This window comes from Botryllus schlosseri, chromosome 5, assembly GCF_051294905.1.
Source record: "Botryllus schlosseri isolate E-star chromosome 5, Bs_hap1, whole genome shotgun sequence".
In the NCBI taxonomy this organism is placed as follows: domain Eukaryota; kingdom Metazoa; phylum Chordata; class Ascidiacea; order Stolidobranchia; family Styelidae; genus Botryllus; species Botryllus schlosseri.
Window position 1 is genome coordinate 1,891,818 of NC_137240.1, and position 26,658 is coordinate 1,918,475.

At 40.2% G+C, this 26,658-nt stretch overlaps 1 protein-coding gene and 1 pseudogene across 3 annotated transcripts in view; both read right to left on the minus strand.

The window, feature by feature from the left end:
- LOC145439587 (uncharacterized) overlaps positions 1–18,705 on the minus strand; it is a 31,171-nt gene extending 12,466 nt beyond the window's left edge. For 2 of the 3 annotated variants that reach the window (XM_080317090.1, XM_080317089.1), the window contains exons 1-11: positions 18,450–18,705; positions 17,916–18,073; positions 17,187–17,312; positions 16,568–16,720; positions 16,389–16,507; positions 14,899–15,095; positions 13,406–13,490; positions 13,259–13,334; positions 12,866–12,928; positions 12,116–12,179; positions 11,646–11,728 (exon numbers count right to left, since the gene is read on the minus strand). In XM_080317090.1, the coding sequence (XP_080173216.1) occupies positions 11,646–11,728; positions 12,116–12,179; positions 12,866–12,928; positions 13,259–13,334; positions 13,406–13,490; positions 14,899–15,095; positions 16,389–16,507; positions 16,568–16,720; positions 17,187–17,312; positions 17,916–18,073; positions 18,450–18,705 (1,380 nt within the window). The remainder of the gene's footprint in view (positions 1–11,645; positions 11,729–12,115; positions 12,180–12,865; positions 12,929–13,258; positions 13,335–13,405; positions 13,491–14,898; positions 15,096–16,388; positions 16,508–16,567; positions 16,721–17,186; positions 17,313–17,915; positions 18,074–18,449) is intronic. The other variant, XM_080317091.1, reaches the window with a different exon arrangement.
- Positions 18,706–18,732: 27 nt separating this feature from the next.
- LOC145439610 (acyl-CoA-binding protein homolog 1 pseudogene) lies at positions 18,733–20,031 on the minus strand (annotated as a pseudogene).
- Positions 20,032–26,658: the final 6,627 nt, after the last annotated feature.

Below are 26,658 nucleotides of genomic sequence, written 5' to 3' on the forward strand. Positions count from 1 at the left end.
AATAAGCATGCACAATTTATAGGAATTGGCATTTCGGTGCCGGTCATTACCGCGCCACGAATACCAAAAGAGAACGGTAGTTTCGGCCAATTAGCGACTCCAAGAAGTGTATTACGAAAGAAAGACCTTGGCCAAAACTTTAAGCATGTGTCCATTGTCAATAGACGCGCTGGGTGGGCCGGACTAATAGTCCCAACCTTGTAATGTGATCTTAAAATACAAATGCCACCCAGGCCACCCTCAGAGGAATAAAGACAAGGCAATTATTTGTTGTGTGTGCCTCTCACGAAAGTTGTTCCATTCGTCTGCTACGTTTGGGCGACTACAGTCTTTTGATTTTATAACAGACCGGAGGTCACCAATTCACAACATACAATAAAGTAATTACAACATGCCAGATGTTATAATTATGAATTACGTGCCCTCAGCTCTACAGGTAAATCTGACTATCAGGGGCTGAGGGAGGATTAAAAATGAATTTTTTATGTAATGCAATTACTTTTATTATATATCATTTTACATATTTATATTATATTATATATTACTTTTATTATATCAACTTGAAAATTGATCAACTTATTGGGGCCCAAGACCAACGTTAGGGGTGCGGGAAGAAGTGCTGTTTTGGTCCTCATTCTAGCTATAACCCACGCTAACATGGCATATAAGCCGATGTCCATGGTGGCAGGTAAAGAATTGCAAAATAACGTACGTACATACTACATTCGGCCAGCTGCTCGCCAAACACCTACAGACAAACTGCGTTTAACTAAGCATAACCATTAACCATTAACCAAACATCAATACCTAAGCTACCAATAGCAACTAGGTAGAACGGTGATTATTATCCTGCTGTGAGTGCGAGGTACTGGCGTCTGGAATGTATTGAGAACCTGATATATCCCACGCACGCATATATCACGCTACAATGTACTGTACGTCGAATATATATTTACTATGTGTGGATACTTCTTACGCTATTATGAGCGAAGCTAACACTTCTGACGTAATAATGAGCGGTGGCGTTTGTAAATCAGACGTTTGCGCTACTACTAACCTGGCATAATATATTTTCCTTGTTCACGAATGTTGAGTTTATGTCATAGTCCTTTTACAAATAAAAAGTAATCGTTCTTTCACAAATAAATCGATTAGATATGGGAAGTAGTCGATTACGATTACGATTACTTTGGATTTTTTTCGAATGTAATCGATTGCGATTACGATTACTTGAAAATACTGTAATCGTCGTAATCGATTACGATTACTAATCGCGATTACCCCATGTCTGGTTGCAGGGAGCAGTTGGGTTATCATGATATTCACGCTGGTCTTCACTGTGTCTAACTCTTATTGAACTAATAAATCAATCGTTTATCCGTGGTACATGGATAGAGAATTGGAGATAGAAGTCTTTGGTTGTTCGTTAGGTGGACTCTGCAGAATTTTTCGAGTTAAATTCACTAATACCCTCTCAATAGCACAGTCGATGACGTGTTCAGGGTAACCGTTGTCAAGTAAAATTTTACGGATGTTATCAAGCTATTAAAAAGTGGTTATGAATGGCATAACAATTACGGCCAACTTTTGTAATAAAAAGATAACTTTCCATTCGTCGGCACCGAAAAGTTCGAAGACTTGTTGCGTTGAAGTTTCTTTGTTGTGCCTCGCCTTCTTCAATAATGTCATCTGAGCAAAGACTGTGTATATATGAGGGTTACCATAAGTTCTCTTTCAGAGGATTGGTCATGATTTTTCAAGACATTGAAAGTGTTCTCTTTTTTCGGAATTTGATCTGTTTTTTTAGGGAAGTGTTTACATGTGAGCAAAAATTGGACTCCGACTCACCGAAGATTAGGGTTGGCTGTGAAATAAACTAAAAATACGCCTAAACGGGTATTTCTGGAGTCGAGTCGGAAAAGTAACCTTTTTGTCAGTCAACCCAATACTGTTACTCGAAAAAATTACAAAATCACCCGTTTTATACTCAGTTATGATAGCTTTTCAAATTTTCGAAAAGTGTACTGTTTTAGGATCTCAAAATATGGTAACCCTAGTACAGGGGTTCACTAACTTTTCATCATGCTCCCGACACTTTAATCTTCATGGTGATGGCCAGACACCAGCCTAAGTTACAGTCGGTGGTGTTTTTTGACTGAACTGATTCCCTGTTTACCGGGTTAGCATCCCTCTGAGGTCATTTTTCCTTCCGGTTTGAACGTTAAACTAAAATCTTCAGAAATGAGCCACCGATTGCATCTGCACAATTTGCATTCTTGTAGTCATTGGCATCTAATTTTCGTCTCCGCGACCCTTAGTTTGGGAAATCCTGCCCTAGTAGGCTATATATGCTGCATAGAAGTTGCTGCAACTTCACCATTGATTACTGTATTGCAACTAGGGATGGTGTGAACGCGAGGTTCAAGGTTCACGTTCGCGTTGTGTGTGAACCAGGGCTTCGGAGCAGCCGTAAATTTGCATTGCTCCAGCTCCGGCTCCGGAGCTTTCTTCTATCATACATCAGCTCCGGCTCCAGCTCCGGAGCAGCATTATTACCACTGCTCCGGCTCCAGCTCCGGCACTGAAAACCATCGAAGGTGTCTGTCTGTATCAGGGGTGAGCAACCCGCGGCCTGCGGGCCATATGTGGCCCGCGAGAAGGCTTTGAGTAGCCCGCGAGCTAATTTCACATTATATTATCGAAATTCTGTTATATTATCGAAATTGCATTGCTTAGATTGTGAACTCGCTAGGCCAACCAAAAATATGATTAATCTAGCCGCGGCACTTGGGATGTTATTGATGACTGGACTAAAATATCAGTTTCGACGCATTGGCAGATCCAGGGTCCAGTCACATCTTAGTAAATCGTCGTATATTACAATAAACTAAAAAAGCACTTTACTCCGTGCCACGGCATTAAAATTCTGATGCGGTGTTTTAACACTGGCATTGTACTCATTACCATTAGGCCATTACCATTACCCTACAGCTTAATTCAATCTTTAAATGTGCGATTATTATTCAACTTTAACTGTAGTAAGGGCAAAATGGGCGGATATAACGACGTGATCAATAGAAATTCGATTTGTACCAAATGGCCAATGGTTTGACGTTCGATATTGGTGCACTCGTTAACAGTCCATCCGGTGTCGATCAAGTTTATCGGAATAATATTTTCCCGTTGAAATGAATCGAATAATCGAAATAAACACTGTGCCGTGCACATTGCGCCATGCCCATAACGAATTAAACTATGCAGTATGCACATTGCACATTCACAAGTTTACGAAACAGATGATTACAAATTGGAAATCGCGTATCAAATCAGTAGTTTGTCTCCAACATAGAATACTATGGGGTTTTCGCCTACTCTTCTGCCATCTCCTATTTAAGCTCGAAAATCCTTACTGGAGATGACAATGATGCGCAGTAATGAATTGCAATTGGCATGCATAATTGCATACTCGCAATAACACTGTCCACTTTCGCGGCCCGACTAAAGAACTATCACGAAAAAACGAGTATTTGCTTATCCGATTCATAGCAATGATGAGACGGAATTTCTCGGCTCGTGCTCGTCATATCGGCATGTGCAACGAAATCACGTTTTTAACATCTCTCACATTTCGCGTAATACATAGTGATCATTATTTTCGAGCCGTATACAATTGGCCAACAAGGTTGTGCTGATGATGAAATTGCGGGTATGCCGAATACCCACAATATTCACAGGCATAGGTCGCATACCGAGGTTCGGGACTCATGTATGAAAATTGAACATTGAACATACGACTGCTCTGCTGTTGAACCCTCAGGAACATGGTTAGTCGGAAAATTTAGCGCCAAAGAGGAAAAGATTCTTAATATCGCGAAGGCCTGCTGTTGAATTCGGTGAACTCAGCGGATATGGTTGTTGCATACATAATAGCATCTTATGAAATACGTCGGAGCCGGAGCTACCCCTCAAATAACTGGCTCCAGCTCCGGCTCCGGCTGAATTTTATATAGAGCTCCGGCTCCGGCTCCAGCTCCGGTAAAAATGCACGGCTCCGGGGCTCCGGCTCCGAAGCCCTGGTGTGAACCGCGTAAATTTAGAGGTTCACGTTCACAAACGAACCTTGGTAGGTTCTGCACTGTGCACCATTTTCATATATTACGATTTTCAATTCATTATAACATCCTTGGTTGAAATTTATTGCATTTCAACTGCGGGCGCTGACAGCATAAAAAAATCAACACTTAACAACCAAGCACCTTGAAAATCTCAAAAATTCTAGTTGCTTTGTTACAAAAGTTTGCTCGAAATATCCAGCTTTCCGTACGTGAATATTTAGTGACTCTCTGATGTGAGCTTGACCCGCAATCACACAAGATTGAAAGCGAAATACGCTACATGTAGGTACTCAGCAAATGATGCTTATTCAACCAATCAATGAAATTGATATCGTTGTTTGATGTTAAAAAAATCTAACTGGCGTATGGGGTCAATCTTGATTTCATGTGTTTACTGTATCATAAAAACAAATCCTTGCGATTGGGGTGTCCGCCACTGCTGTAGCCTATAACTTGTTTATTGGGTAATATCGGTAGCAAGTATAGAAACCCGTTTTACGCTCTGCGCAATATCGATGTAGCAATACTCGGACGGGGAATGCATTGTCTGGTGTGGCCTAGACCGTTGAGTCGTAAGCTTATATTCCCTTGCAAGTCCTCGGCGAAATTGTTGTCGAAGCGATGGAACATGGAAGATAAGGATTTTATGCGATTATTATATGATTTGATTGCCCCAGTTGATACATTTGGCGACGTTTGTCGACGTTTACATTGTTATAGGCTATCACATCACTGAAATGTAGGGTTGGAATTAGCAATATGACGTGTCGAGGTTCACGTTCGCGTTCAAACAGAACCTTTTAAAAAGGTTCGCGTTCACACGAACCTGAACCTATCTGAGGTTCACACCAACTTTAATTGCAACTACTAACTACCTCACCGTATGTGTACAAGTTTTTTCTCGCTTTGAATGATGATCGAAATTTGGAACTTACTGCATCAGTAGCCTATATCATTAACATAAACCTATAAACCTTACAAGCAAGACCTTAGAGCAAAGCAGTTTCAAGGTGATAACAACTGAACTGCTGCCATTCCATGCAAAAAAAGTAGTGCAAAGTAATGAAATTCTCGTTTTTCTTACATAATTTTCAACAGTGTTACTTGATATATATTCGTCCCTCATGTGTTGCACGCTACAGATGACATAGTAACATTAAACACATGGATGTTTATTTACCATTACGCTAACCGCAATGTTGACAGTTGACACCTAACCCTTGACACATCTTCATGGAATCTCAGGGGTTCGATCAAACCCAGGCTAAGAACCGTGCAACTGGTATAGACCGATGTTCCAACATGAACTTGATAACGGCATCAATGTGCGGCAATATACCTGTACAGTGTACACAGTGCCAAACAGAATCTTTCGAGGCAATAGGCAATAGGCAATTTCAAATAATACGCACAATATCATTCATGAATGCACCTGCAATACTGAACCATTAATCCACTACCAATTAGCCTAAATGATGTCTCCTTTTTCAAGCAAACATTTTGAATATTAATATTTGCAAAGACCTGTGATTAATGTTGAGAATTCCATGGAATTTTAACTGCCTTTGCTGACAATACTTATTGAAAACTGACAACTAATGTTTGAGTGTTATGAGTTATGACAGCTATATACGTATATAGGTAATTGATATGAAAACTATTTTACAGCATCTATAAATCACACCTAGCTTTTATGTCTGTGGAAACCTTAATATTTGAAATGAAAATAGAGCAGCAGCATTTCGAGAGCCATAAACAATGAAATTCATTTTTTCCTCCAGAAGTTAGGTGAAGTTGCAATATCCATATGGCATGTAACCAAGATACATCATAAATTATTTAAATGGTTCATCATCTGAGTTTTGTAAGCCAAGACTAATATTATGACTGTTTCAATCTGGGTGACAATAATTCCTAAATATATACTTCCGTTAATGAGCACAAACGACTGTAGCTTCGACTACTTTCAGATCTTCTGAGAAAAATAACCTCATCGAAAGCATTGAGAGGACTCCAAAATAACAGTCGAAGTAAAAAGTTGACTACCGTAAACCGGGGTAACTTTGGACTTAAGGGTAACTTTGGACACTAAGCAGTAAAAGATTTAAATGGGTATTGATGGAAAAGGGTTGCCGCTGGATGTCCAATTCTTTTTCATGAGGCAAGAGTACCACAAGTAGTCTTAATAAAAGATGGATTCATTTCACTACCAGTTACACTTGACCCAACATTGATAAATTAATGGCGGGGGTCAATTTCATCAAAATTGATGACCATTAAACTTCTTACAACCAAACATAGATAGCATGTGATTCATAGATTCAAATCTTGGCAGCAGATACCTCTAAGTAGTTTTAATCCATGGCAAAAATCTCAGTGGGCTCACCCTTAGATCAATACAAGAAAATGTGATGTCCAAAGTTGCCCCGTCAAATTTTATCAGAACGGGGTAACTTTGGACAGTGGAAAATGTTATATTTAGAGCTCTGGAAAGTGGCTGCTTCATCTGTGTCAAAGTGTATCGTCAACTATATTCCTTATGACCGGCCTGATGGCTTTTTAAAACGGAATGAGAACGTCAACAAATTAAGAGTTTGCCAAAATATGAAAAATGGGTAGGCAATGAGCTGAGAGATTGTAATCGGGTGTAAGCTACTTCAAAAACTTATCAAATACTCCTAAAGATGTGCCTGCTGAATGTGGGATACTGTAAATTATGACAATACATCCATCAGAGGACATAAGAAAGGGAAAGTGTATCTTTTAAATAACAGTAACATATTTGAAATCGGCAATAAATCACGGTAACATGCTTAATGTTTGCTGTCGATTGCTGACACGGCCAGTGGGATACCCCTCATCACCATATGTTATTTATAAGTCCCAATTGGTGAAGGCATGAGGGAAAATCGAGTTAAGGGATGAATTAGGGGGCATTGCCCTTCATAAACTACCTAATTTTTTTTTTGGGGGGGGGTGGATTTGGTAAAAATCATGCAATAGGCCAGACATAAACTATTTTGTTTCAGTTTTAGCCACTGCTCTCATCAACTGTTACCAAATAAGCCTCATTTACGAGGTTTCATAAACAATAGAGTGTAAAGGCATACAAAAAACCACATTGTCCAAAGTTACCCCACATGCAGGGGTAACTTTGGACACGGATAATTTACGAAAATAAGGCACTTATTTATGACCATGAAGATTTTGGATTAGGTAATTCTAATCTTTGCTCCATGACCCATGAAAAACACAAAACTAGCCTCCCCTACAACCTAGCATTTCCAAGATACAAAGCGGAATTGTTGAAAATTGTCCAAAGTTACCCCGGTTTACGGTATGTCCATACCTTCACCATATTGGCACATTCTAAACTCAATGTCTAGTTAAGATCATAAAAATACCAAAGCTGTCAGAAAATCGTGGCTAAGTGCTGCCCTGTGATTTTAATGCATCTCCACAAACGGAAATACAGTATTTTGAACTAATGCATTTACATATCACTCTACATTTGGTGTTTGATTCACAAGTACAATCGGATATTCATCAGGTACCCTTTCATTTATTGACAGTAAAAACGTTCATCAAGCACACTTACTACTAAATACGCAGCAGAGGACCGACACTTTATCCCCAGGAAAAAGATTTTTGCACCAAGTTCACAAAGTAATTCCCAGCACATAAATAATCTGGTAAAAAGTGAATCTTATGATCAACAACCATGGTAGATAAGTTTACAAAGTAGCTGCTTAGTCTCTGGTATGTCTGGGTCGAACTCCATATAACACCATACGACTAATTCTGAACATGCACGAGTGCTCCAAATTTACTAATTTGAACATTACCCTTAGCCAAAGTTTTATCAAAATGATGTTACGTTTTGACAACGCTATTTCAACACTGCTTAGTGCTCATAAATATCCTAAACTTTTTGTCTGGAAATTTGTAATTTGGATAAGCTCGAGAAATCTCAAAGTAGACACTTCAAATTCAAAGGATTTCACAAGAAATAGTCTATCATTCATGTATAGCTCGAGCGGTTCAATGCTGTTACCTCAATAACCAAATCATAGTTACGACAATTCAATGGCCAGAAGATGTTACAATTCCGACAGTAGACATTTGTGCAGCATAATCACGAAAACACGTTACTGGCGCGTTTACATTATGATTGTACTAAATTTTATCATTAACAAAATAAGCGTGATCAGTGATCAGATCACGGATATCACCTGTCTAGTCCAAAGCTACCGGAAACGAGCCGTTACCGATTTCATTATTCATCCGACCAGATTAAATCGAGTCAAAACTAGCAAAGTAAAAAGCCTACTTACAAGCGTAGTAAAGAACTGATGAAAAGTGTTGATATCCTCAAAAGATTGACCGCTGCCAAAATTTACCGTACGCACAGCGGTATGGCAACTTTGTTCAGGGCATATGTCACAGTTTTCATCTAATTGATGTCCTTGCTACTGACCACTGGACAGTAACACTGCCATTGTGTGACCGGCAGTAAAAAGTCTGTACATTGACCGTGGTCCGTTTTATAAAAAATTCGGTTATTAATATCGCCGACGTTTCTGGGCGCTATCAAAATCCATTGGGCTTCCGGGGTATCCGCGGCGCTGCCCCTGTGCGAATCCTTGACTGCTCTGAGGCACTGGTGGAAAGGGGGGAGGTGGGAAGGGCCTGCCCCCGGGACCGGGTTCGAACCTGGCTTGGCGACTCTACACATTTTTGGCGTCATCCGTTGGTAGCAAGCAGCGAGGAACGTCACCAGAAAAAAAGAAGTTTCAAAATCGACATTAGACTGTGTAGCGTTAAATAAAAGTCAATGTTTGACGCGAACCGCGTTCCAACCGCAGCGTGGAGCTGGATTGTTCAGCGTGCTGTCAATTTAAATGCTAAGAATACAATAAATCATGCGTTTCTTCATTGTAAATAATTCATGAATGAATTTAGCGACTGAAAAGTAACATCATTGATTGACGAAAGTGCGCAAGGCTACGGACAAGCTAACTGGTAAACGAATTGACGAGCACTGCGCTCTAAATACAATGCGGTCTGAAATTGAAGATAAAATTGGCCACATTTGCTTGGCAGCAGCCGTTTTCTTCAGAAAGCCACCATGTTCGAACCTTATCTAAGAGATATCTTTAAAATGCAACATTGCACTCTAGCTGCAGCTATATATATCGAGATCATACATCAACCCCTAAACCCTTTGCGAAATATCTGGCACGCATTTCTGTCGCACTTTGTTAACGCGACCTCTTAGTCCTAATATGTGTCAATATAGATAGATATCTTCAGCAGATATCTATCTTCTACAATAATATCTTTAATATAACAAGCATCATTATACATATTTTATATAGACCACATATTTAGAGAGCAGTGCTACTTTCATAGTCAAAATTAGTCACCATTCACACTTCTGCCCATGCCTGCAACTAATCACCTACAATCACTGATAATAGCCAGGAGCATGAAAACACATCACTCCGTTCTCGTCAATATTCTGAAACCAAGCACGATATTCATGGCTAGTTGTCACGCATACAAGCTCTACAGTTTCAAGGCCACTCTTGTAGATTAACATGTAGATATATAAAACGGTGTCAATAGGATTGTCAGGAACATGTCTTGTGGCACCAAATGCATGAAACTAACTTGAAACAATGATCTTTTAATAATACCATTTCTTTGTCACTCTAATACTGATGCCACAGTAGGCTACCTGACAGCAATTCTTTATATAAGGTCTGGTGGACACCAGACATGGGACAATCGTATAGTTAACGAACATTCTGCATACATATACTCAATGGCTTTGTAAAAAAACAATAACGATCATGAAGCATAAGCTATGAATTGCGCATCGATCAAAACGAAATGTAATCACTGCGCAGGTAACAGTGCCTCGCAAGTCACAATATGCGTATTATGTGGAGTAGATGTGCCGGTACATGTAGAACGTACATGTGTTATGTTATTGAGAAGTATCAGTCGTTCATTTTGTCATATTCGGGATCAGACATCAATCATTATTTCGGTATTCTCCACTCAAAAATTATACACGGTACATCGTACATGGTAAATTTGAATCTGCAATTAACCACCCAGGTCAAATCGTCTAGGAGAGAATTCAAAAGAGTTTGTGACTAACTGTGATTACTTATCCGTGCAATCGTAGTGCACTCTTAATCTACCATTGCAAAATTTTGTTGTGGTCGTAATCGATTGTTCATGTAATAGTAGTCGATTACATTTACATTGTCGCAGCGATCACCCCATGACTGGTGGACACCATTCACCACTATGCATCTCAAACAATTCACTTCCATAACAATCAATAACCTGAACACCATGTACAATATACACTTATTCAGCATTAGGTTGCGGTTCCTAGTTTTAGTGGTTGCTATCTGCCACAAAACACAAGTTACAGTCTTGGTGCGATTGATGCGTTGCATAGCATATTGGAGCGACTGAAATCCTGGATATAATAGCAGTACAACATACAGTTCTAATAGACCAGTGACAAACACTGGTGTTGAAACCTCACAGCAAAGATCGCATATTGTCTCATGCAGTAGCCAGCACCTCGTAGGACCAAAACATTCATAATCGGCAAATGTTGTGAAAATTTTGTACAGATATTTTGCGGCACAGATTTAGTGATGATGGTGCTTTGCACAGAAGTTAAAAATCACCGTTGCTATCATCCAATCCAGAAGGAAAATACGTCTCTCATAATAACCACACATCAAATTAGCATAAGAAGTAACTGTTACGTCACTTTGTTGCAACATATCATATATTTCACAAATGCTGTAACAGAGCCAAAAGTTTCCATTCTAAAAACTGTTCTACGTCACGCAGCTGGTTATCGTGACAAGATAACCCGCATTTTGGCTATCTCTTTTATCATGATGTCACAAGCCTTGCCAGTGAACAACACGTTACAGGTTGCGAGAAACTCTACAAAGCACCAGCAACACCAAAACTTTGAGGTCTGTTATGCTACGCAGTAGAAACTTTACTGATTCGGCAAATAGTTCTGTACCAACAGTTTCAGAAATCACAAAGTGTAAGTCGGTGTACTCTTGAACTGAAAAACCAGCTCTCTAATGAGGTTACGCCAGAATTTAAAGCCGTCATATGTTGTACCTGGCCTTAAAATCCATTTCAACAGCCGCATTTATGAATATTATGATAATCAACAGAAAAATGTTTCATTTCCTTGCATAGTCAGCACGTAGAAATGTCACGGATTCAATACTCTATCAAGCAAATAACCGTTTGTTGCATCCGCAAAGAGCTGATTAATCGCAGTTGAACGCAACCAGTATACTCATATCCATATTATAGTCACACTCCTCACAGGTACTAATCTGGAAATGCCGTAGTATAAGCCGCATTGAACATGTACGATAACTGCTCTTGCCAGAATTTACAGATGACTCCAAATTAGCAACAGCTTAAACTAGCAACTCAGTGGCGATAAGCGCAATAGTAATTTCCTACCGGCGCGGGTCCGAGACCCCCCTGTCCGCCAGCCATGTACTCCAGGGCCGAGTCGTGAATCATCGGAGGTGGGCCGCCAAACCCTTGGATCAAAAAGATATTGTTATCAAAAGTAGAATTCCAATGTCACGCAAGGTGAGGGCAGACTTGGACTAGATAATTGTAGTTTTCTAATTAGCGCAAAATGCCGGTGTGTAATTCTAACGTAATTTTGAAATGTCTCGATGCTATAATTTCAATTCTAATCCAGTTTCTGGTATCCTGAAAATGCTGCAGGGGAGCTGTACACTGTGAAACGACACAAGCAAGCTTGGCATAAAGACATTTATTTAACATTGCCATATGCTGATGAGAATGAACCAAGATGTCACATGATCTGAACTATAATCTAACTATAATCTAATTAGGAAGAGATAGACATTTTCTACCAATTCAACTCTGGGCGTGGGAGACTAAATGTGTCACATTACCTCCAAGGCCAGTTCTCAGTCCTCTCGATGAAGCAGATGGGTCTCCGCTAGGAGGAGGGTAGTTCTGGAATTCAAAATGTACAGAATTTAATGAATTTTTTTCTTAGCTGCGAAAAACTGAAGAGGCTCTTTTCGGCACTGAACTTCAATATACAATTCAATATTGTATTCATATTGAACAAAACCCGAATATTTTCTGCCGACATTCGTCAGGGGCAATCGTCAGCAACTAGTAAGAATTGAATGGAACATGGCGCATCATTACACCGCACGTCCGCAATGTTCTTTCCGATTATCCACTAGCTGCCGACTGCTGCTGCTCATGAAAATGTTTGGTGTAATTTCAACATGAATATATTACTCAATCGTATAAAAACGTAGTAAGCATTGCTGGCAGCATTGGTAGGCCTACTCAAGTGTAACGCTGTAAATTTCTATTAATTTAAAAGTAGAAGCAGCGAATTCCAAGATATGGCTAAATTACAGTGATTGAAGTCGAAAATGAAAGTATGAAAATTAAGTGAGCCGTTTGAACAAGTAGATTTGGCCGAGGGGCGCATACTTTTAGCAGACAATGGGGGGTTGCAACTACAAGAATTTCGCGGTGGATTTTCGTGAGAGAGACTTTTGCTAAGCATGAGAAATTACTAATTCAAATGAAAATTTTCAATGATCCTCGAATTGAGACGGGCTAATTCGCTACGGGGCATTTCCAAGAAAGCCACCAGGAGTACTTTGCATCATACTCACTGGGGGCCGGTGCAGATGACGAGGCCCATGCCCAGGGAAATTGTCAAAATCCAAGTTCCTTTGCTACGTCATGGTAATTTTTTCAAGGAACACCGAAAATACAAAACGGGTTAGCGCCAGTCTCGACAATTAGATAATTCACAGATTTTAGTTCAATTTTAAGTTTTTGCAAATTCACTAATGCTAATCTAATGTGGACAAAACGTGTAGCTACAATTCTAATTCAAATTTAATGTAAAACCTGAACGAGAGACTTATAATATATGAAATAATCAAGCACTTGAAAATGTTAATTAAACTGTTGTATGCAATTTCTTGATCTGATATTGAAGCAAAATAAGTTTCTTCCTGAAAAAAAAACTTCAACCAACAGTCGTAGAAAATCAAACTCACCCCTTCGACTTGGGCACGTAAAATCTCCTGCCGTTTAACCAAGGCTTCCAGTTCTTTCTTGTGCTGGTCTTCACGTCTGTCAACAAAGCACACAATGACATTAACCAGACATGATGCCAAAAGTCAGTTCGATCATGAGCCACTCACTCGTATTCAAGCTGTTTGCGTCTCTCCAAATCACGCTTTCTCTGCTCTTCTATTCTTGTCAGTTCTTCTTGTCGACGCATAAGTTCTAAGACGCGAATTGTAAGTGTTGCCAGGTGCATTAGGACGTGATATCGTTGACAGATTTCAAGCAGAAAACAGGCGCAAAGAAGAATTTGGATCTTGATAACGCAGGATTTTTCAATTTCGCTAATTATTTAGTTAGTGGGGTAGGCTTTTATTGGGACCAAATCCAAGAAATATTGCAGGGGTTCGTCTAAGGTCCAGACACATACAGCAGAAGATGCCTTGATTGCCAATACACAATTACACATTCATCGTAATCTTCATGTGGAAATCATGCTATAACAGTTTTGATCCTTTAACACTGCTGCAGTTGGTATTCTATAGGAATGCATTATGTGCGTAATATGGTAGTATTTGGTTAGCAAAGGTTAAGACCCACTGATTTACGAAATAGTGAATGCGATTTGTTTGTCAATATCTTATATTTAATATCCACAACCACTAATCATTAGTCATTACTAAGGTTTTTTTACTACAAGTTTTTGTTGCAGTCAAATCCGTGAAATGTTGCATTTATTTTATAATAAAGTTGCGTGTATTTTTCACAAAACTTGCACCAAAAAGTTGCATTTATGGACAAGTTCCTTGAAGTTATGAGGGTACGAGACACTCGAATCTATCCGTATCCAAGGCACTGTAGCAAAACTCAGTGTCGGCGACTTAATCAAAATCGATAGCCTGAAAAATTGACCCGGTGAGAATGTATTTTCGACGGTCAAGCCTGAATGTACGTTAAATCCCAAAGGTCCTCAAATTTAAACGGCAGTGAAATAACGAAGCCATTTATTTACATATAGGGCCGAATATTTCCAATAAAAAGTTTATTTCACAAAAAATCGAAAAACTTGCAAAAAGTTGCATGAAAAATCAGAAAAGGTTGTAAAGAGGTGCATGAAAATCATAAAGTGTCGTAAGTTGTGTGAAAAATGGAGAAAATTCGCAAAAACGTTGTAATATAAGATTCCTCCGAACAGCTTAAATATCATACTACGTAACTTTTCGAGTATTTAGGTAGTTGCCGGAAGCCGTAAAAGAAAGTTGCAAAAACTTGCCCTAGTCAAGTCATTACCTGCAGGAAAGGAAAGGACGTAGTTTATTTTTGTCCTTGATGTTTTTTTTACGGCATATACACCGACTCATGATACACATACACACGATCTGTGCATATGCATACGATGAGTGCATGATGTGCATATGCCACTGGACAAGGAAGTGCAGATATAGCCTTAACGGCTTTCAAAGTCATGCACCACCCCTCCATGCTATACCAGTAATGCATGAGTGCCAAGCAGGGAAAGCCATGGATACCAGTGTTACTAATCAGGTCTTAGGTCTGACCCGGCTTTAAAATGTTTGTGGTGGATCTAGTTGCAAGCACGATAGATAAAGGCAGCACCAAAATCCCTTACCTTGTTTCATGAGCATGGTTTTGTGCTCGTGAATCGCGTTCTCCATTTCGCTCTCCAGCTTCTGCCGAGCGGACGCGATCTCCTTGTTCAGCTGCTCTTGCTGCTGCCGTTCCATTTCGTCGAGAGCTTTCCATCTCATCGCGAACTCGTGTTCGAACGTGCCCGGGGAAGAGAAGCGCGGGGGGGCTTCTCTCTCCCTGAAACAAAATCGACGGCTGCTAAGGATGGGCTAAGCCAAGTATCTTGGTGATTCGATTCTAAACGGAGTGCGAGGCTTCAAGTCAAGTATCACTCGATATGAAGTCACAACTGTACGAACAATGTGAAGAATATAATGCCAATCCTATTTCGTGTTTTTTCGACCATGCAAATTCCATCGCACTTTGTGACCATGATGGCATGTTGTGACTTGATCACAACTTCCCGGAAGTGTCATTTCCACTAACGTGGGTGCCTTTGTACTACATGTTCCGTGTGCCGCAATACCACCAATCTGGTTTCAAAGCTTACACAGTAGAAATAGTGTCGAAACTACAATTCCCATCGATAAATTAACTCTTAGCGCATACTTTCAGTACTTGAAAATATCATCTCCCACAACTCGAGTCGAATCATTGTGCCCAACCCTAACGGCTGCCATCTTGTGGAGTGGTTGGGCCATGGGCGTACCAGTACTAGGGAAAATCGCGTATCCGAGAGCAGACTTGACAACTAGAGAATTCTAGGTGTCCAATTACACTAATTGGGCGGGTAACCTAATTCTAAACTAATTTGTGAAATGTATCTATGCCCTCATTTTAATTCTAACGTGATTTATGGCTTTCCTGAAAATGCTACAGGAGAAATGTATCACAAAACAAGCCAAGCTCCGTTCGCAGACATTTCCCATTGTCATGTTTACGAGAATGAACTCTCGATTTGATGTGAACTGTTGAAGATGAACATGATTTTTGTTGTATTTCTTTCCAATTGGGAATTGAATTCAATTTTCAAGTATTTGCGGATTCAGCCACTCTAATTTCAATCTAATTTTGTAAAACTGCGTAGTAGGGATGGAGTGAACCTCTGAAAGGTTCAGGTTCCTGTGAACGCGAACCATTTTGAAAGATTCTGTGTGAACGTGAACCTCATGAGGTCACGTGACGTCATATTGCTAATTCCAACCCTACATTTCAGTGAAGTGATAGCCTATATTTATGTACCTAGTGACGATGTCACAATGCTGAAGTACATATTGACGTTTTAAACATCGCCAAATGTATCAACTGGAGCAATCAAACGATATAATAATCCCATAAAATCAATATTTTCCGTCGCTTTGCGAACAATTCCGACTAGGACTTGCAAGGGAATAGAAGCTTAAGCAGCGTCCCTTACCGCGTAGGGTTAATCCAAATCCTAATTTAATTTGGAAAAGCAGAAAATCTTCCAGTTGTTGACTTTTTATACAAATTCAAGTACCGGTATTCAAATCCGAACATATCACTCACTGTGTGTATTGCTGTGTTTTGTGTACATTCTTCTCGCTGAGCCCATCCTCTGTGTCTTCCTGATCGAGCGGTTTTGCGACAATCGCTTGTGGGGACGAAGTCAGAAGAAAACACCCTTCCTGCGAATCATCGCATTTCAATTTTGAAATTTCGACAAAGAAAATAGGCTACGCACTTACCGATATCTGGGAGAGAGCTTTTGTGGCGGATGATTTTCGGGCAAATTCCACAATGCCCCGCCCGGTGGACCTGCCCCTGTCGTCCACAATGACAACGGCCCGTTCCACCGGTCCGAAACGTTGAAATGCGCTCTCGAGCAGTTCGTTAGAGACCTGGTCATTCAACAAATGGAAGAGTGTTACAGTTTAAATAGCCATGCAGACTTACAAATACTAATGAATACAAATTACCGCCTCAGCCCTGTACCGTATCTAAAACAGTGATCTTAACCGGGGTTCAGAGGATCCCCAGTGGTTTGCTGGAGTTAAAGACACACACCCAACTGATCAATCGGAAGTCAGACTGATATGCAGTGAATATCCATGAAAATTCTGGCTATTTTGATTCAAAATCATGCTTAATGGTTTTGTTCTTTTAAAGCTGTTATTGATGCGCAGTTCATTCTGTGCATCAGTAATCTATAGTAATGTATTAGATTTTTGTTTTTGTGACTGGACGAAGGTTTGCAGATTTAGAACATGAGGAATGAGATATATGAACTTTCATGCGATAAGTATCAAAATAATCAAGGGTGAACCTTAGTAGGTTATCTGTTGAAAACTGCACATCGATACTCACGAAAGGAGATAAATGCTTCAAGCTCAGTGCCGCGCCGTGCGAAGCAAATCGAATTTTCAATGGTCGGCCTTTGAGACTGTACCCGTCCAATTCTAGCTTAGCCCGTTCCGCATTGGCTCTTGTGTCCTGGATAGAAACACGATTGCAACAATTCGACATACTATTCAAGAGCAACACAGCTCAGATATGAAATGAGCAAGTTAAACTTCATTCCAGTTGATTCAAATGTAAGACAACAGATCTCAGATCATCATCTTATGCTCGTTCCGTCGTTCGAATTCGGAAGGTTAAATTAAAACAATTCATATGTCGGGCTGAGCACACTGATATGACTATGAGTACTCAAATCTGAATCGAGTATTAATTCTAATGATTTCAGTCAAGTGGCGAGAGATTACTTTTTTGGGTATTGAAAAGATACTCCATCCAACTAAGAGTTAGTTTGTCAAGGTCATAATAGTTTTTACTTTTGATAATATATTTCACTGTGGAAAGCTGTAAACCTTGATTGGTTATATCGCAACGTGCAAAACATGTAGTACAAAGCTATGCACGTTCGCGCGAATGACATACCAGTATCTCTGAAGTCATGAGCAACTTACAATATTGTCACCAAGATCAATGAAATAGGTACAGCGAAGTGTAATGGACGATTCAGAATCAAATCACTCAGGTACTCGATTTCGCCCAGCCCTATTCGTATATAGCTAAAAAACACACCAAACTCACCAATCTGACGAAACCGAATCCTTTGCTGGTATGCACGAAAGTTTCCGAGATCTCTCCGTACTTTTTGAATAAATTTTTGAAGTCCTCCTCTGATACGTCGAGTGGCATGTTGCCGACAAATAGCCGGCTGCGCTGAGTGAACTTTTTCACTTTGCTCGCTATCAAAGAAAATCGGTCATGAGAGGCAGTCTGACAGACTTTTACAAACTACCAAGCTATATAGTTGACCGTCAACTAACATAATTAATGAGTTACTCCGTAATTCAATCTGCGGTTACTTGTATTTTAGTTAGCTGAGGATTTTCAAGGGTTGTTAGTTCTAGTTCTATAGTTTGCCAGTTTTGAAAAGTAAGTAGCTATAGTTCTAAGCATTGAAGGTGAGTAGATCTAGTTGAATATTTCAAAAGCGAACGGTTCTAGTTCTATTTCTAGTTGCACATTTTTCAAATCAAGTAGCTTGAACAGAACATGTCTGGTTCTGGACATATCATTCCCTTCAACTTCTGGAGCTCCGGAAATCGACTAATGACTCACCAGCATCATCAGCTTCCGAATTTGTGGGGTTAGAAGGAACACTGCTATTTTGAGGTTTCGCATTCACGGGCGGACTATCAGTTATCGTTATCGCCGGCCCGGTAGTCTGGTTCTTCGGTGGCTGGTTCTCTGCTTTGGGCACGGTCGCGGGTTCCTGTTTGACGGGAGAAGGTTGAGCAGCTCGATTGGGCCCTCCGTAGTTGCCGTTATTGAAATACCGGCCGCCACCACCTCTGGCTCTGTAATTTCCAGGCATTGTAGGTATGTTTTCTAGTGTAATATGCTGCAAATAAGACAACAATTCAAGGAAATGTAGATCATATACAGTTGTGAAACCTGGATTATGAATCAAACTTAACTAGGCCGGGGCAAAATCAAGTATTTGGGCGATTCAGAATCGAATATCAAGTTTCGTGCGCCACGTATTATGAGTATTATTGACATATGAAATTTAAAAATTGTATCATTTCTGTAGGCACAAGAAAAATAATGGTAGTTAGGCTTATACGTAATAAAAGTAATTTTGTGTTTCTTGAATATTTCATAGGCCTTTGTGACAATGTTAATGCCCTATTGGAAATGTCATTTTGACGTACAAGCATACATTGCCTAAATGCCTAGGTTTGTGCAACAAGTTTTGGATGACAAGTTATGACCAAATGAGATTTCGAGGCTTCCATGATGGGAAAACAGAATCAAACTACATTTTCCGTTGATAAAACGAATCTTAATGTTAAGTGGATATATTTTCGTAACCCGAAACCATCAAATTCCATTACTTGACTCGAATAATGCCCAGCCCTAATTCTAAGACAGTACGGTGTGCCAATATGGAATCGGTGTCTCGTGCACACCAAAGATTCTACTGACTACACACAGGTGTGATGCCGAATATCGTCTTGGCACACAAAATATATTACCGTACGCTTAATGTACTGGTATTCCAACCAGGACGGTCAGTTCAATTCCATATTTCGCATTTTCATTAGGTCCCTGCAAATTTTATACTTTCAAGTCTTCGGGCAAGTAATTCAGCCATCAATAACTACTAACGCAATAGAAACAGGTAGCCAAGTAGGCAGCAACGCCTGTTGAAAATCTAGAACTGAAAATGTTCTTAAATTTCCTATCACATTACAAATCATTTTCCTTCATTAGCAGCCAAATCATCGACTATGTCAGCGTATGCATTTTTGGCCGCATCCTGCGTCATATCACCAAGTTCACTCCAAGCCGCCCATTTTGCTTGTGCAACAAAATTAAAAGCGCCTGGTTTATCGGTGTTGTTTTGTCCCAAAGTGGCTTGCTTGAACAAAGCGTACATCTTCAATTTCGTGTCATTTCCCGGGTCTTCGGACAACGAATCTAGCTTCGCTTTCGCAGACTCGAATCTTTCGGTGGCATCTGCCGATCGTAAGCTGGTAAGCCCGAAAAAACGTCTCGAAATTTGCAAGACTGCAGCTGTAGAGAAACGGCTACGTAAAGCCATAACTTCTTGCTTCAAGTTGCTGGTATGCGAGATGCAATCAAAAGTATTGGACAATCTGAATTGGGAAATGAGATAGAAGCACAGATACTAACAGTTACACAAGAACTATAACGTGGCTGGGATGGGTTATATGCTGGAAAAGTGGAAAGGACGGAAATATGGAACTAACGGCTAACACTACGCGGCGGCTCGGTCATTCGCTACCTATCTCATTCGCGCGCGGTGAAATGGTTCGATAACATAGCTCAGTGACTGGAACATGGTGGTAATTGAATTATATCTCATCATATATTTCGTTCGGAACTAAGACAAAGCAGCGTCGAGACTCTATCGAACAATAGCGGCGCAAAGTCACCCGCAAATCCAGCCCCTTATCTTCTTCGTATCCTAGTCAATCACTAGTGGGCGACAAATTTTAAAGTGAGGCAGGATAAGTAAAAAACTATAAATAACCGCATTAGTTACCTTCAGATAATTGAATTACAGCTCGATAGTCATTTTCACGCTAATTTCACCTATATTTCAGACCTAAGACGAAGCAGCATCGAGATTCTAACGAACAAAATCACTCGCAACGCTAGCCTTCGTATTCTAGGCAATCACTAGTGGGCGACAAATTTTGAAGTGAGATAAGATGTTTATATAGCTCAGTGGATAAGATAAGTGAAAAAACTGTAGATAACCGCACTAGAAACCTATAGTAAACTTAACCTTACCTATAGATAACCTTCGTCTCTCTATATCAGTGGTTACCAAAGTGGACGTCAGCGCTTCCTGAGGACATTCGCGTGCGTGAAGGGAACGCTGGCTATATCGACGCAGAGGAATCAAAGTAGCTTATGTCCATTTCACACATATTGAGAAAACTAACTTTACATGAAGTTTTCATCTTCTTTCAGCCATATATTGGCCCAGATTAACTTGGGAAAACCGAGAGAGACATAAATTTGAACAAGATATGACAGAAAAAATTCAAAAATGTTCGAAAAGTTGATTTTTTTTCAAGTTTTAAAACTGGACCATCAAAATTTGAAACCTGGACATAAGCTAATTTGATTCCACAGCGTCGATATATTGGCGTTAGGGGATGCTGAGAGCAAATGGGGGCGGTGTAGGTTTAGAAGGCAACTACTGTGCAGTATTGAAACGATTGATAAATGTAGCAGGTAAATACACAGTAAAAATGCAAAATCGATTCAGTCAAGGAACTTTCGGGTCGTCCGTCTATTTGAACAGTTATTTCTCACTGCAAAGTGTGATGTCTTTTAAAGAGAAACGGTATTTCTTGATTTTATTCTCTGTTACAAACGATCCTGGATTTTCCACAGTGTTGCGAGCGTGGTCTTTGACAAGGAGTTCTGGTTGCGAGAAACGAAATCTCTTCTACTTGACAGGCATATTTTTCGAAAATTTATGAGTAGAATATATCTCTTCTTAGTAATGATGAAACCTGATAACGAAAAAGGTGAAAAAGGTATTGTCCTGGTTCAGTGATAATGATAAGCAATGTTCCCTCTAATTTTCCACGAGCCTGCGCGCATGCACTCACCAACTCGATCACTGCGCGGTCCCTTGGACTTTTTAGTGCGCGGCACAGATTTTCTGTGCGCAGAGGCCGTGTCGGCACTGCGCACGCGCGCAGCTTATAGGGAACATTATGGTGATAAGCCCATGATATTTCACCGAAATTTTGAGACACGTGAACTGTTCCAATTCTCAAGCTTGCATGAGCTACCGGTCTCGCTCGAATACCTGATTTTGGTGGAGAAACAATAATCAATCATCTCAGAAAACTAAGCAGTATATGGTGATTTGATTCCAGGATATATTCCAATTAAAAATTCCACACCGGATAATCAATCTGAGCTGATTACATTGTATGCTAGTGAGCAATTTCGAGATCAACCCAAAGTTCAATATCTCCGCTCAATCCTTCTGGATACACAATTAGGCTATAGGCATATATCAAATAGAAATAGCCTACTCTCACTGGAGTTGAATTTGCTTTTTCGTCGCTGCCCTTCCCCGCTTATATTTGATAGAACGTGTTTTCAGTGCCGTGAAAAAGTTCCTGACTAACAGGAGAAACCGACTTGACAGTACCGGGCGTGGAGAACGGAGATTTTCGGATGAGATTAATCTAATAAAAACTCAAACCAAATATGATGAGGATGATGATGATAATATTACACCAGCTTTATCCGTCTCATTATAAGCTGTAATAAATGCAGAAAAGCTTTCGTTTTATCATTTTATGGGGGGGGGGGGGGGGGCGCTGAAACTTTATTTGTTGTCCAGGGAGCGGTAGCTCAGAAAAGTTTGGGAAACACTGCTCTATAGTGAACCGACTGCAGATATGAGCGGATTCTCAAATATCGGATACCGAATTCCACCCGTCTGCGATTCAGTAGTATCGCATTGCTCTATCAAGTATGCCAGACCCCAATTGTGGAACAACATCTCGCCGGCTATCAGACAGTCGTCGAGCATGTCCGCATTCAAGTCGAAATACAACTCTTCTGCATGAATACTAGTCAGCCTTCAGGGTCACCGGAACAAGACCTAATATATCGATATCACGTTCCGCTACATGCCACCTCATTTTGTCGCTTGCCTGATATATTCTCTCACAGGATTCACCGACAAGATGGTGAAGCGTCCGCCCTCTGCATCGGTTGGTCATGGGTTGATCTAATTAGTAACACTGGTATCCATGACTTCCGTGCTTGGCGCTCATGCATTACTGGGATAGCATGAAGGGATGATGCAAGATTTAGAAAGCCGTACAAGGCTATATCTGCACCTTCCTTGTCCAGCGGCATATGCATATTCAGTATGTACAGATCGCGTGTCTGTCTATCACAGGCCTGGGCAAAGTGGGCCCGCGAAGCTATTCCGTGCGGCCCGCGAAAGGTTCCTTGGAAATCAAAACATAAAACTTGCTTTTTGAATGACTATAAAACTGGCTGTATCAAACGAACAGGAAATTCGTTTACTTTGAAGCATGTTCTGTTCATTAATGCCACGATAACGCTGCGTACCTACGAACGCAGGCGTAGTCCAGATTCAAAATAAAGGCAACGTGGCAAAGTATGAGTAGCAATTGAAGACAAAATAAATCGCTCTTTCCATATGGTTTAGTTCAAACCTTCCTTGTTGCCATTGTCAAATTACGCATAATACGGTATTAGTTTCAATTTGTTACGTGATATGTTTCCAAATCCCTAATTCATAAAACAGGTCAATCAGTGCTTGCGATTGCTATATGACTCATCATATCTATCAGCACACATAAAGGATTAACGGTCATGTCCAAAAAAGAAAGCCGAAAACTGAAGTCCAAAGAAGATTTAGGTCAAGAACAGGGGTTCGCAACCTGGGGGGCGCGGGAGGCTCTCAGGGGGGTCGCGAGAAATTTTTGTCAATTTTGTCAATGTCTGTATAAATTGTGACTAAACATGTGTTTCACAACCATTCTGAAGATACGATTATTAAAGATTAAACTTAATTCGTATTCTAGAAAGCTTGACAAACTCTAACTCCAACTAGTCGCGCTCAATGGAGTAATAGGCTGACTTCAACTTCATTTGAGCAAAATTTTGATATTATTTGAAGATTTAGAGAAATTCCTACGTACAAGTCATTCATTACTTTATAGCTTTGGCAGTAGCCTAAATCTCTGTGCGCTAGATAGCTGTTGTTGATAGCTGGCGAACTGCACTGCCTATGACAAACTTAGATGCAATATAGGTTGCCCATTTTCGCCCTCAATTTGGCTATAAATCAACACAATTCAATTCATTTCCAAAACTGATCAAATTTAGCATGGCAGGACAGAACGACGCCGTGCTCTCTGTAGTCACTACCAGCATCAGGATTAGTCTCAGTGCAACCTACCTTGAAATTAATTGATGTCCTTTTCAAATTTTTTTTGTTATTTTCACACAAGTTTGGGGAAGTTTTTCAGCAATGTAAAAGACTAAAAAACTGTAATGTGGATTCAAAATTGGCGTAAGATATACCTTATGTATACTATTATATTAGGGGTGGGCAGCCCGTACGGCCTAATTCAATTAGTATGTGTTGGCAGCCGTAGACATGCAAATTGCAATCACGAATTCACTCCCAAATTTGCGCTCCGCGCAATTCAACAAGACGTCATTTTTCGATTTTAATGCAGTAGCGCCCTTCTTAATTGGAGCAGGAATGGGAATCCTCAGGAAATAACAATTCATTCGCGGCTCTGAAAAATGTTCGCGCCCCGCGCGACAATATGCACTCCAAACAGCTATTCATAACATTGCCAACTCGCGATTTCGGTGCGTACAATAGGCCGTTGTGAAAAGTAGAATAGTCCGGAGTTCACCGGGAATGGATATGGACAGTTTACCATAGGTATTTGGCGTCCAGATCATTCATTGCGGCTATATGAGCTGGAATGCGGCCTTGGGCTACATAAGTAGTCGAAATGCGGCCATGATTAGCAGGAAGGTTGCCCACCTCTGTATTAGATGATGTGCTCTTTTTGACATGACGATAAATATAAGGGGGGTCAGGAAGCACGCGAATTTTTTCACCATCGCCAAGGGGGGCGCGTTTCAAAAAAGGTTGAGAACCGCTGGTCTAGAATTTATAACACTATATATAAATACACTATACTGGAGTCAGGGGTAAACCGGCCCTTTCAGTTTTTGTCGAGCATGTCGCCGAGATTAGGAATTTTAACAAAAGTCGGTCTTATGACAAAAACACGAAAAAACACTCGGTCAAGGGTGGGCGAAGGTCAGAAAAACTGCAAGCTTCGTCCAACACAAAGGTTACACTGCTCGGAAGGCAGCGACCAAGAAAATAAGCTTTGTGCTATTGCATATACATTTCAGTGCAGTGGTTCTGAAACTGGGGGACGTGAAAGCATCAGAAGGGTGCCCCGAAGACGAAGTTTATTGAAAAAAATGTTCGCGCTTGGCGCGATATACCCCAGCTTATAGTTGTTGCTTTGTGTATTGTCCGACTTTATTATGTCACAATTCTCTCATTAACAACCATAATCTTCCATGGTATCAAACTATATTGGGATTACTAGCATTCCGGTTGCACTTTTTAGAATTTTGTGATATCATGATAAGGGGGCTCGAAATTGTTCACTATCTTAAAAGAGGAGTGCCTGAAAAAGTTTGAGAACCACTGTTTCAAATTCATAATCGAAGAACAGAAGTTTTAAGAAAGCAAAAATGTATCATGTTTAACAATGTTACGAATCATGACAGCAAATAGATATTTTTTAATTAACCGTCGATATCTCATAACCTAATATTAACACATTCACTGAGCAGCATTTATCAGGAATGTAATTTACAAATAAAATTAAAATACGCTGAACAATATAGCTAAAAATTTTCACTCGGCGCGCCAGCGTATTTATGTTTCTCATTTGGCCCGCGGAGAACAATAATTGCCCACCCCTGGTCTATCATGACTCATGAGTCGGTGTTTATGCCGCAAAACATCAAGGACGAAAATAAACTACATCCTTCCCTTTTCTCTGCTTAACTTTACATTTAGTGTGCATATGCCTCTTCATCTCTAATTCGCCTAGGCCAAAGGTGGGTGTCTGATCGCAAAGACTACTCCAAGTCGTTTCGTCGCCATTACTATTGTTGTATTGTATCGCAGTTTTTGTGGTGTTTTGAAATTATGAAACTGATACTGATTTGAAATCCTGAAGCTGGTACGTACAATTGCGGCGAAAGATTGCCACGTATATGTCATTGCTGCTTGTTGAGAAAACTTGGCCACTCGTGACTAGGGCTGGGCAGAATGATTCGAGTACTCAAATATGAATCGAGCGATAATTTTAATGATTCGAGTCGAGTAGTAAAAGACGATTTTTTTCGAGTACTGAAATTATACGCTCCTCGCTACTGCAAGTTAATTTATCAACGAGAATTGTGATTTCGATGCCAATTTTCCACTACGGAAGCTTTGAAACCTTGATTGGCCTATCGCGGCATACGTAACATTGTACAAAGCTACGAACGTTACTGGAAATTACGTATTTCGGAAGTCATGATTATCCTACAGCAGACCTGGGCAAAGTGCGGCCCGCGAAGCTATTCTGTGCGGCCCGCGAAAGGTTGCTTGGAATTCAAAACAAAAAACTTGCTTTTTGAATGACTAAAACCATAGGCTGTATCAAATGAACAGGAAATTCGTTTACTTTGAAGCCTGTTCATTAAGATGTCACGATTAGAAATCACTCTTTCCATCAGTTCAAACCTTCCTTGTTGCCATTGTCAAATTACGGATTATACGGTATGTGTTTAATTTCAATGTACCCCAGCTTATAGTTGTTGCTTTGTGTAGGCCTATTGTCCGACTTTGATATTTCACAGTTCTCTCATCAACACCCATAATCTTCTTTGCTATCCAACTATCCGTTGGGATTGCTACCACTCTGGTTGCACTTTGGGGCGCGAAATTGTTCACTATCATGAAGGGAGGCGTGCCTGAAAAAGTTTGATAACCACTGTTTTAGAGTCTTAATAGAAGAACGTGGTTAGAAGTTTAAAGAGAGCTAAAATGTATCATGTTTAGCATTATTTCGAATCATTACAGCAAATAGATATTTTTTAATTAGCCGTCACTTTCTCATTACCTAATATCAACACATTCACTGCGCATCAGTTACTAGGAATGCAATTTAGAAATAAAATTAAACTA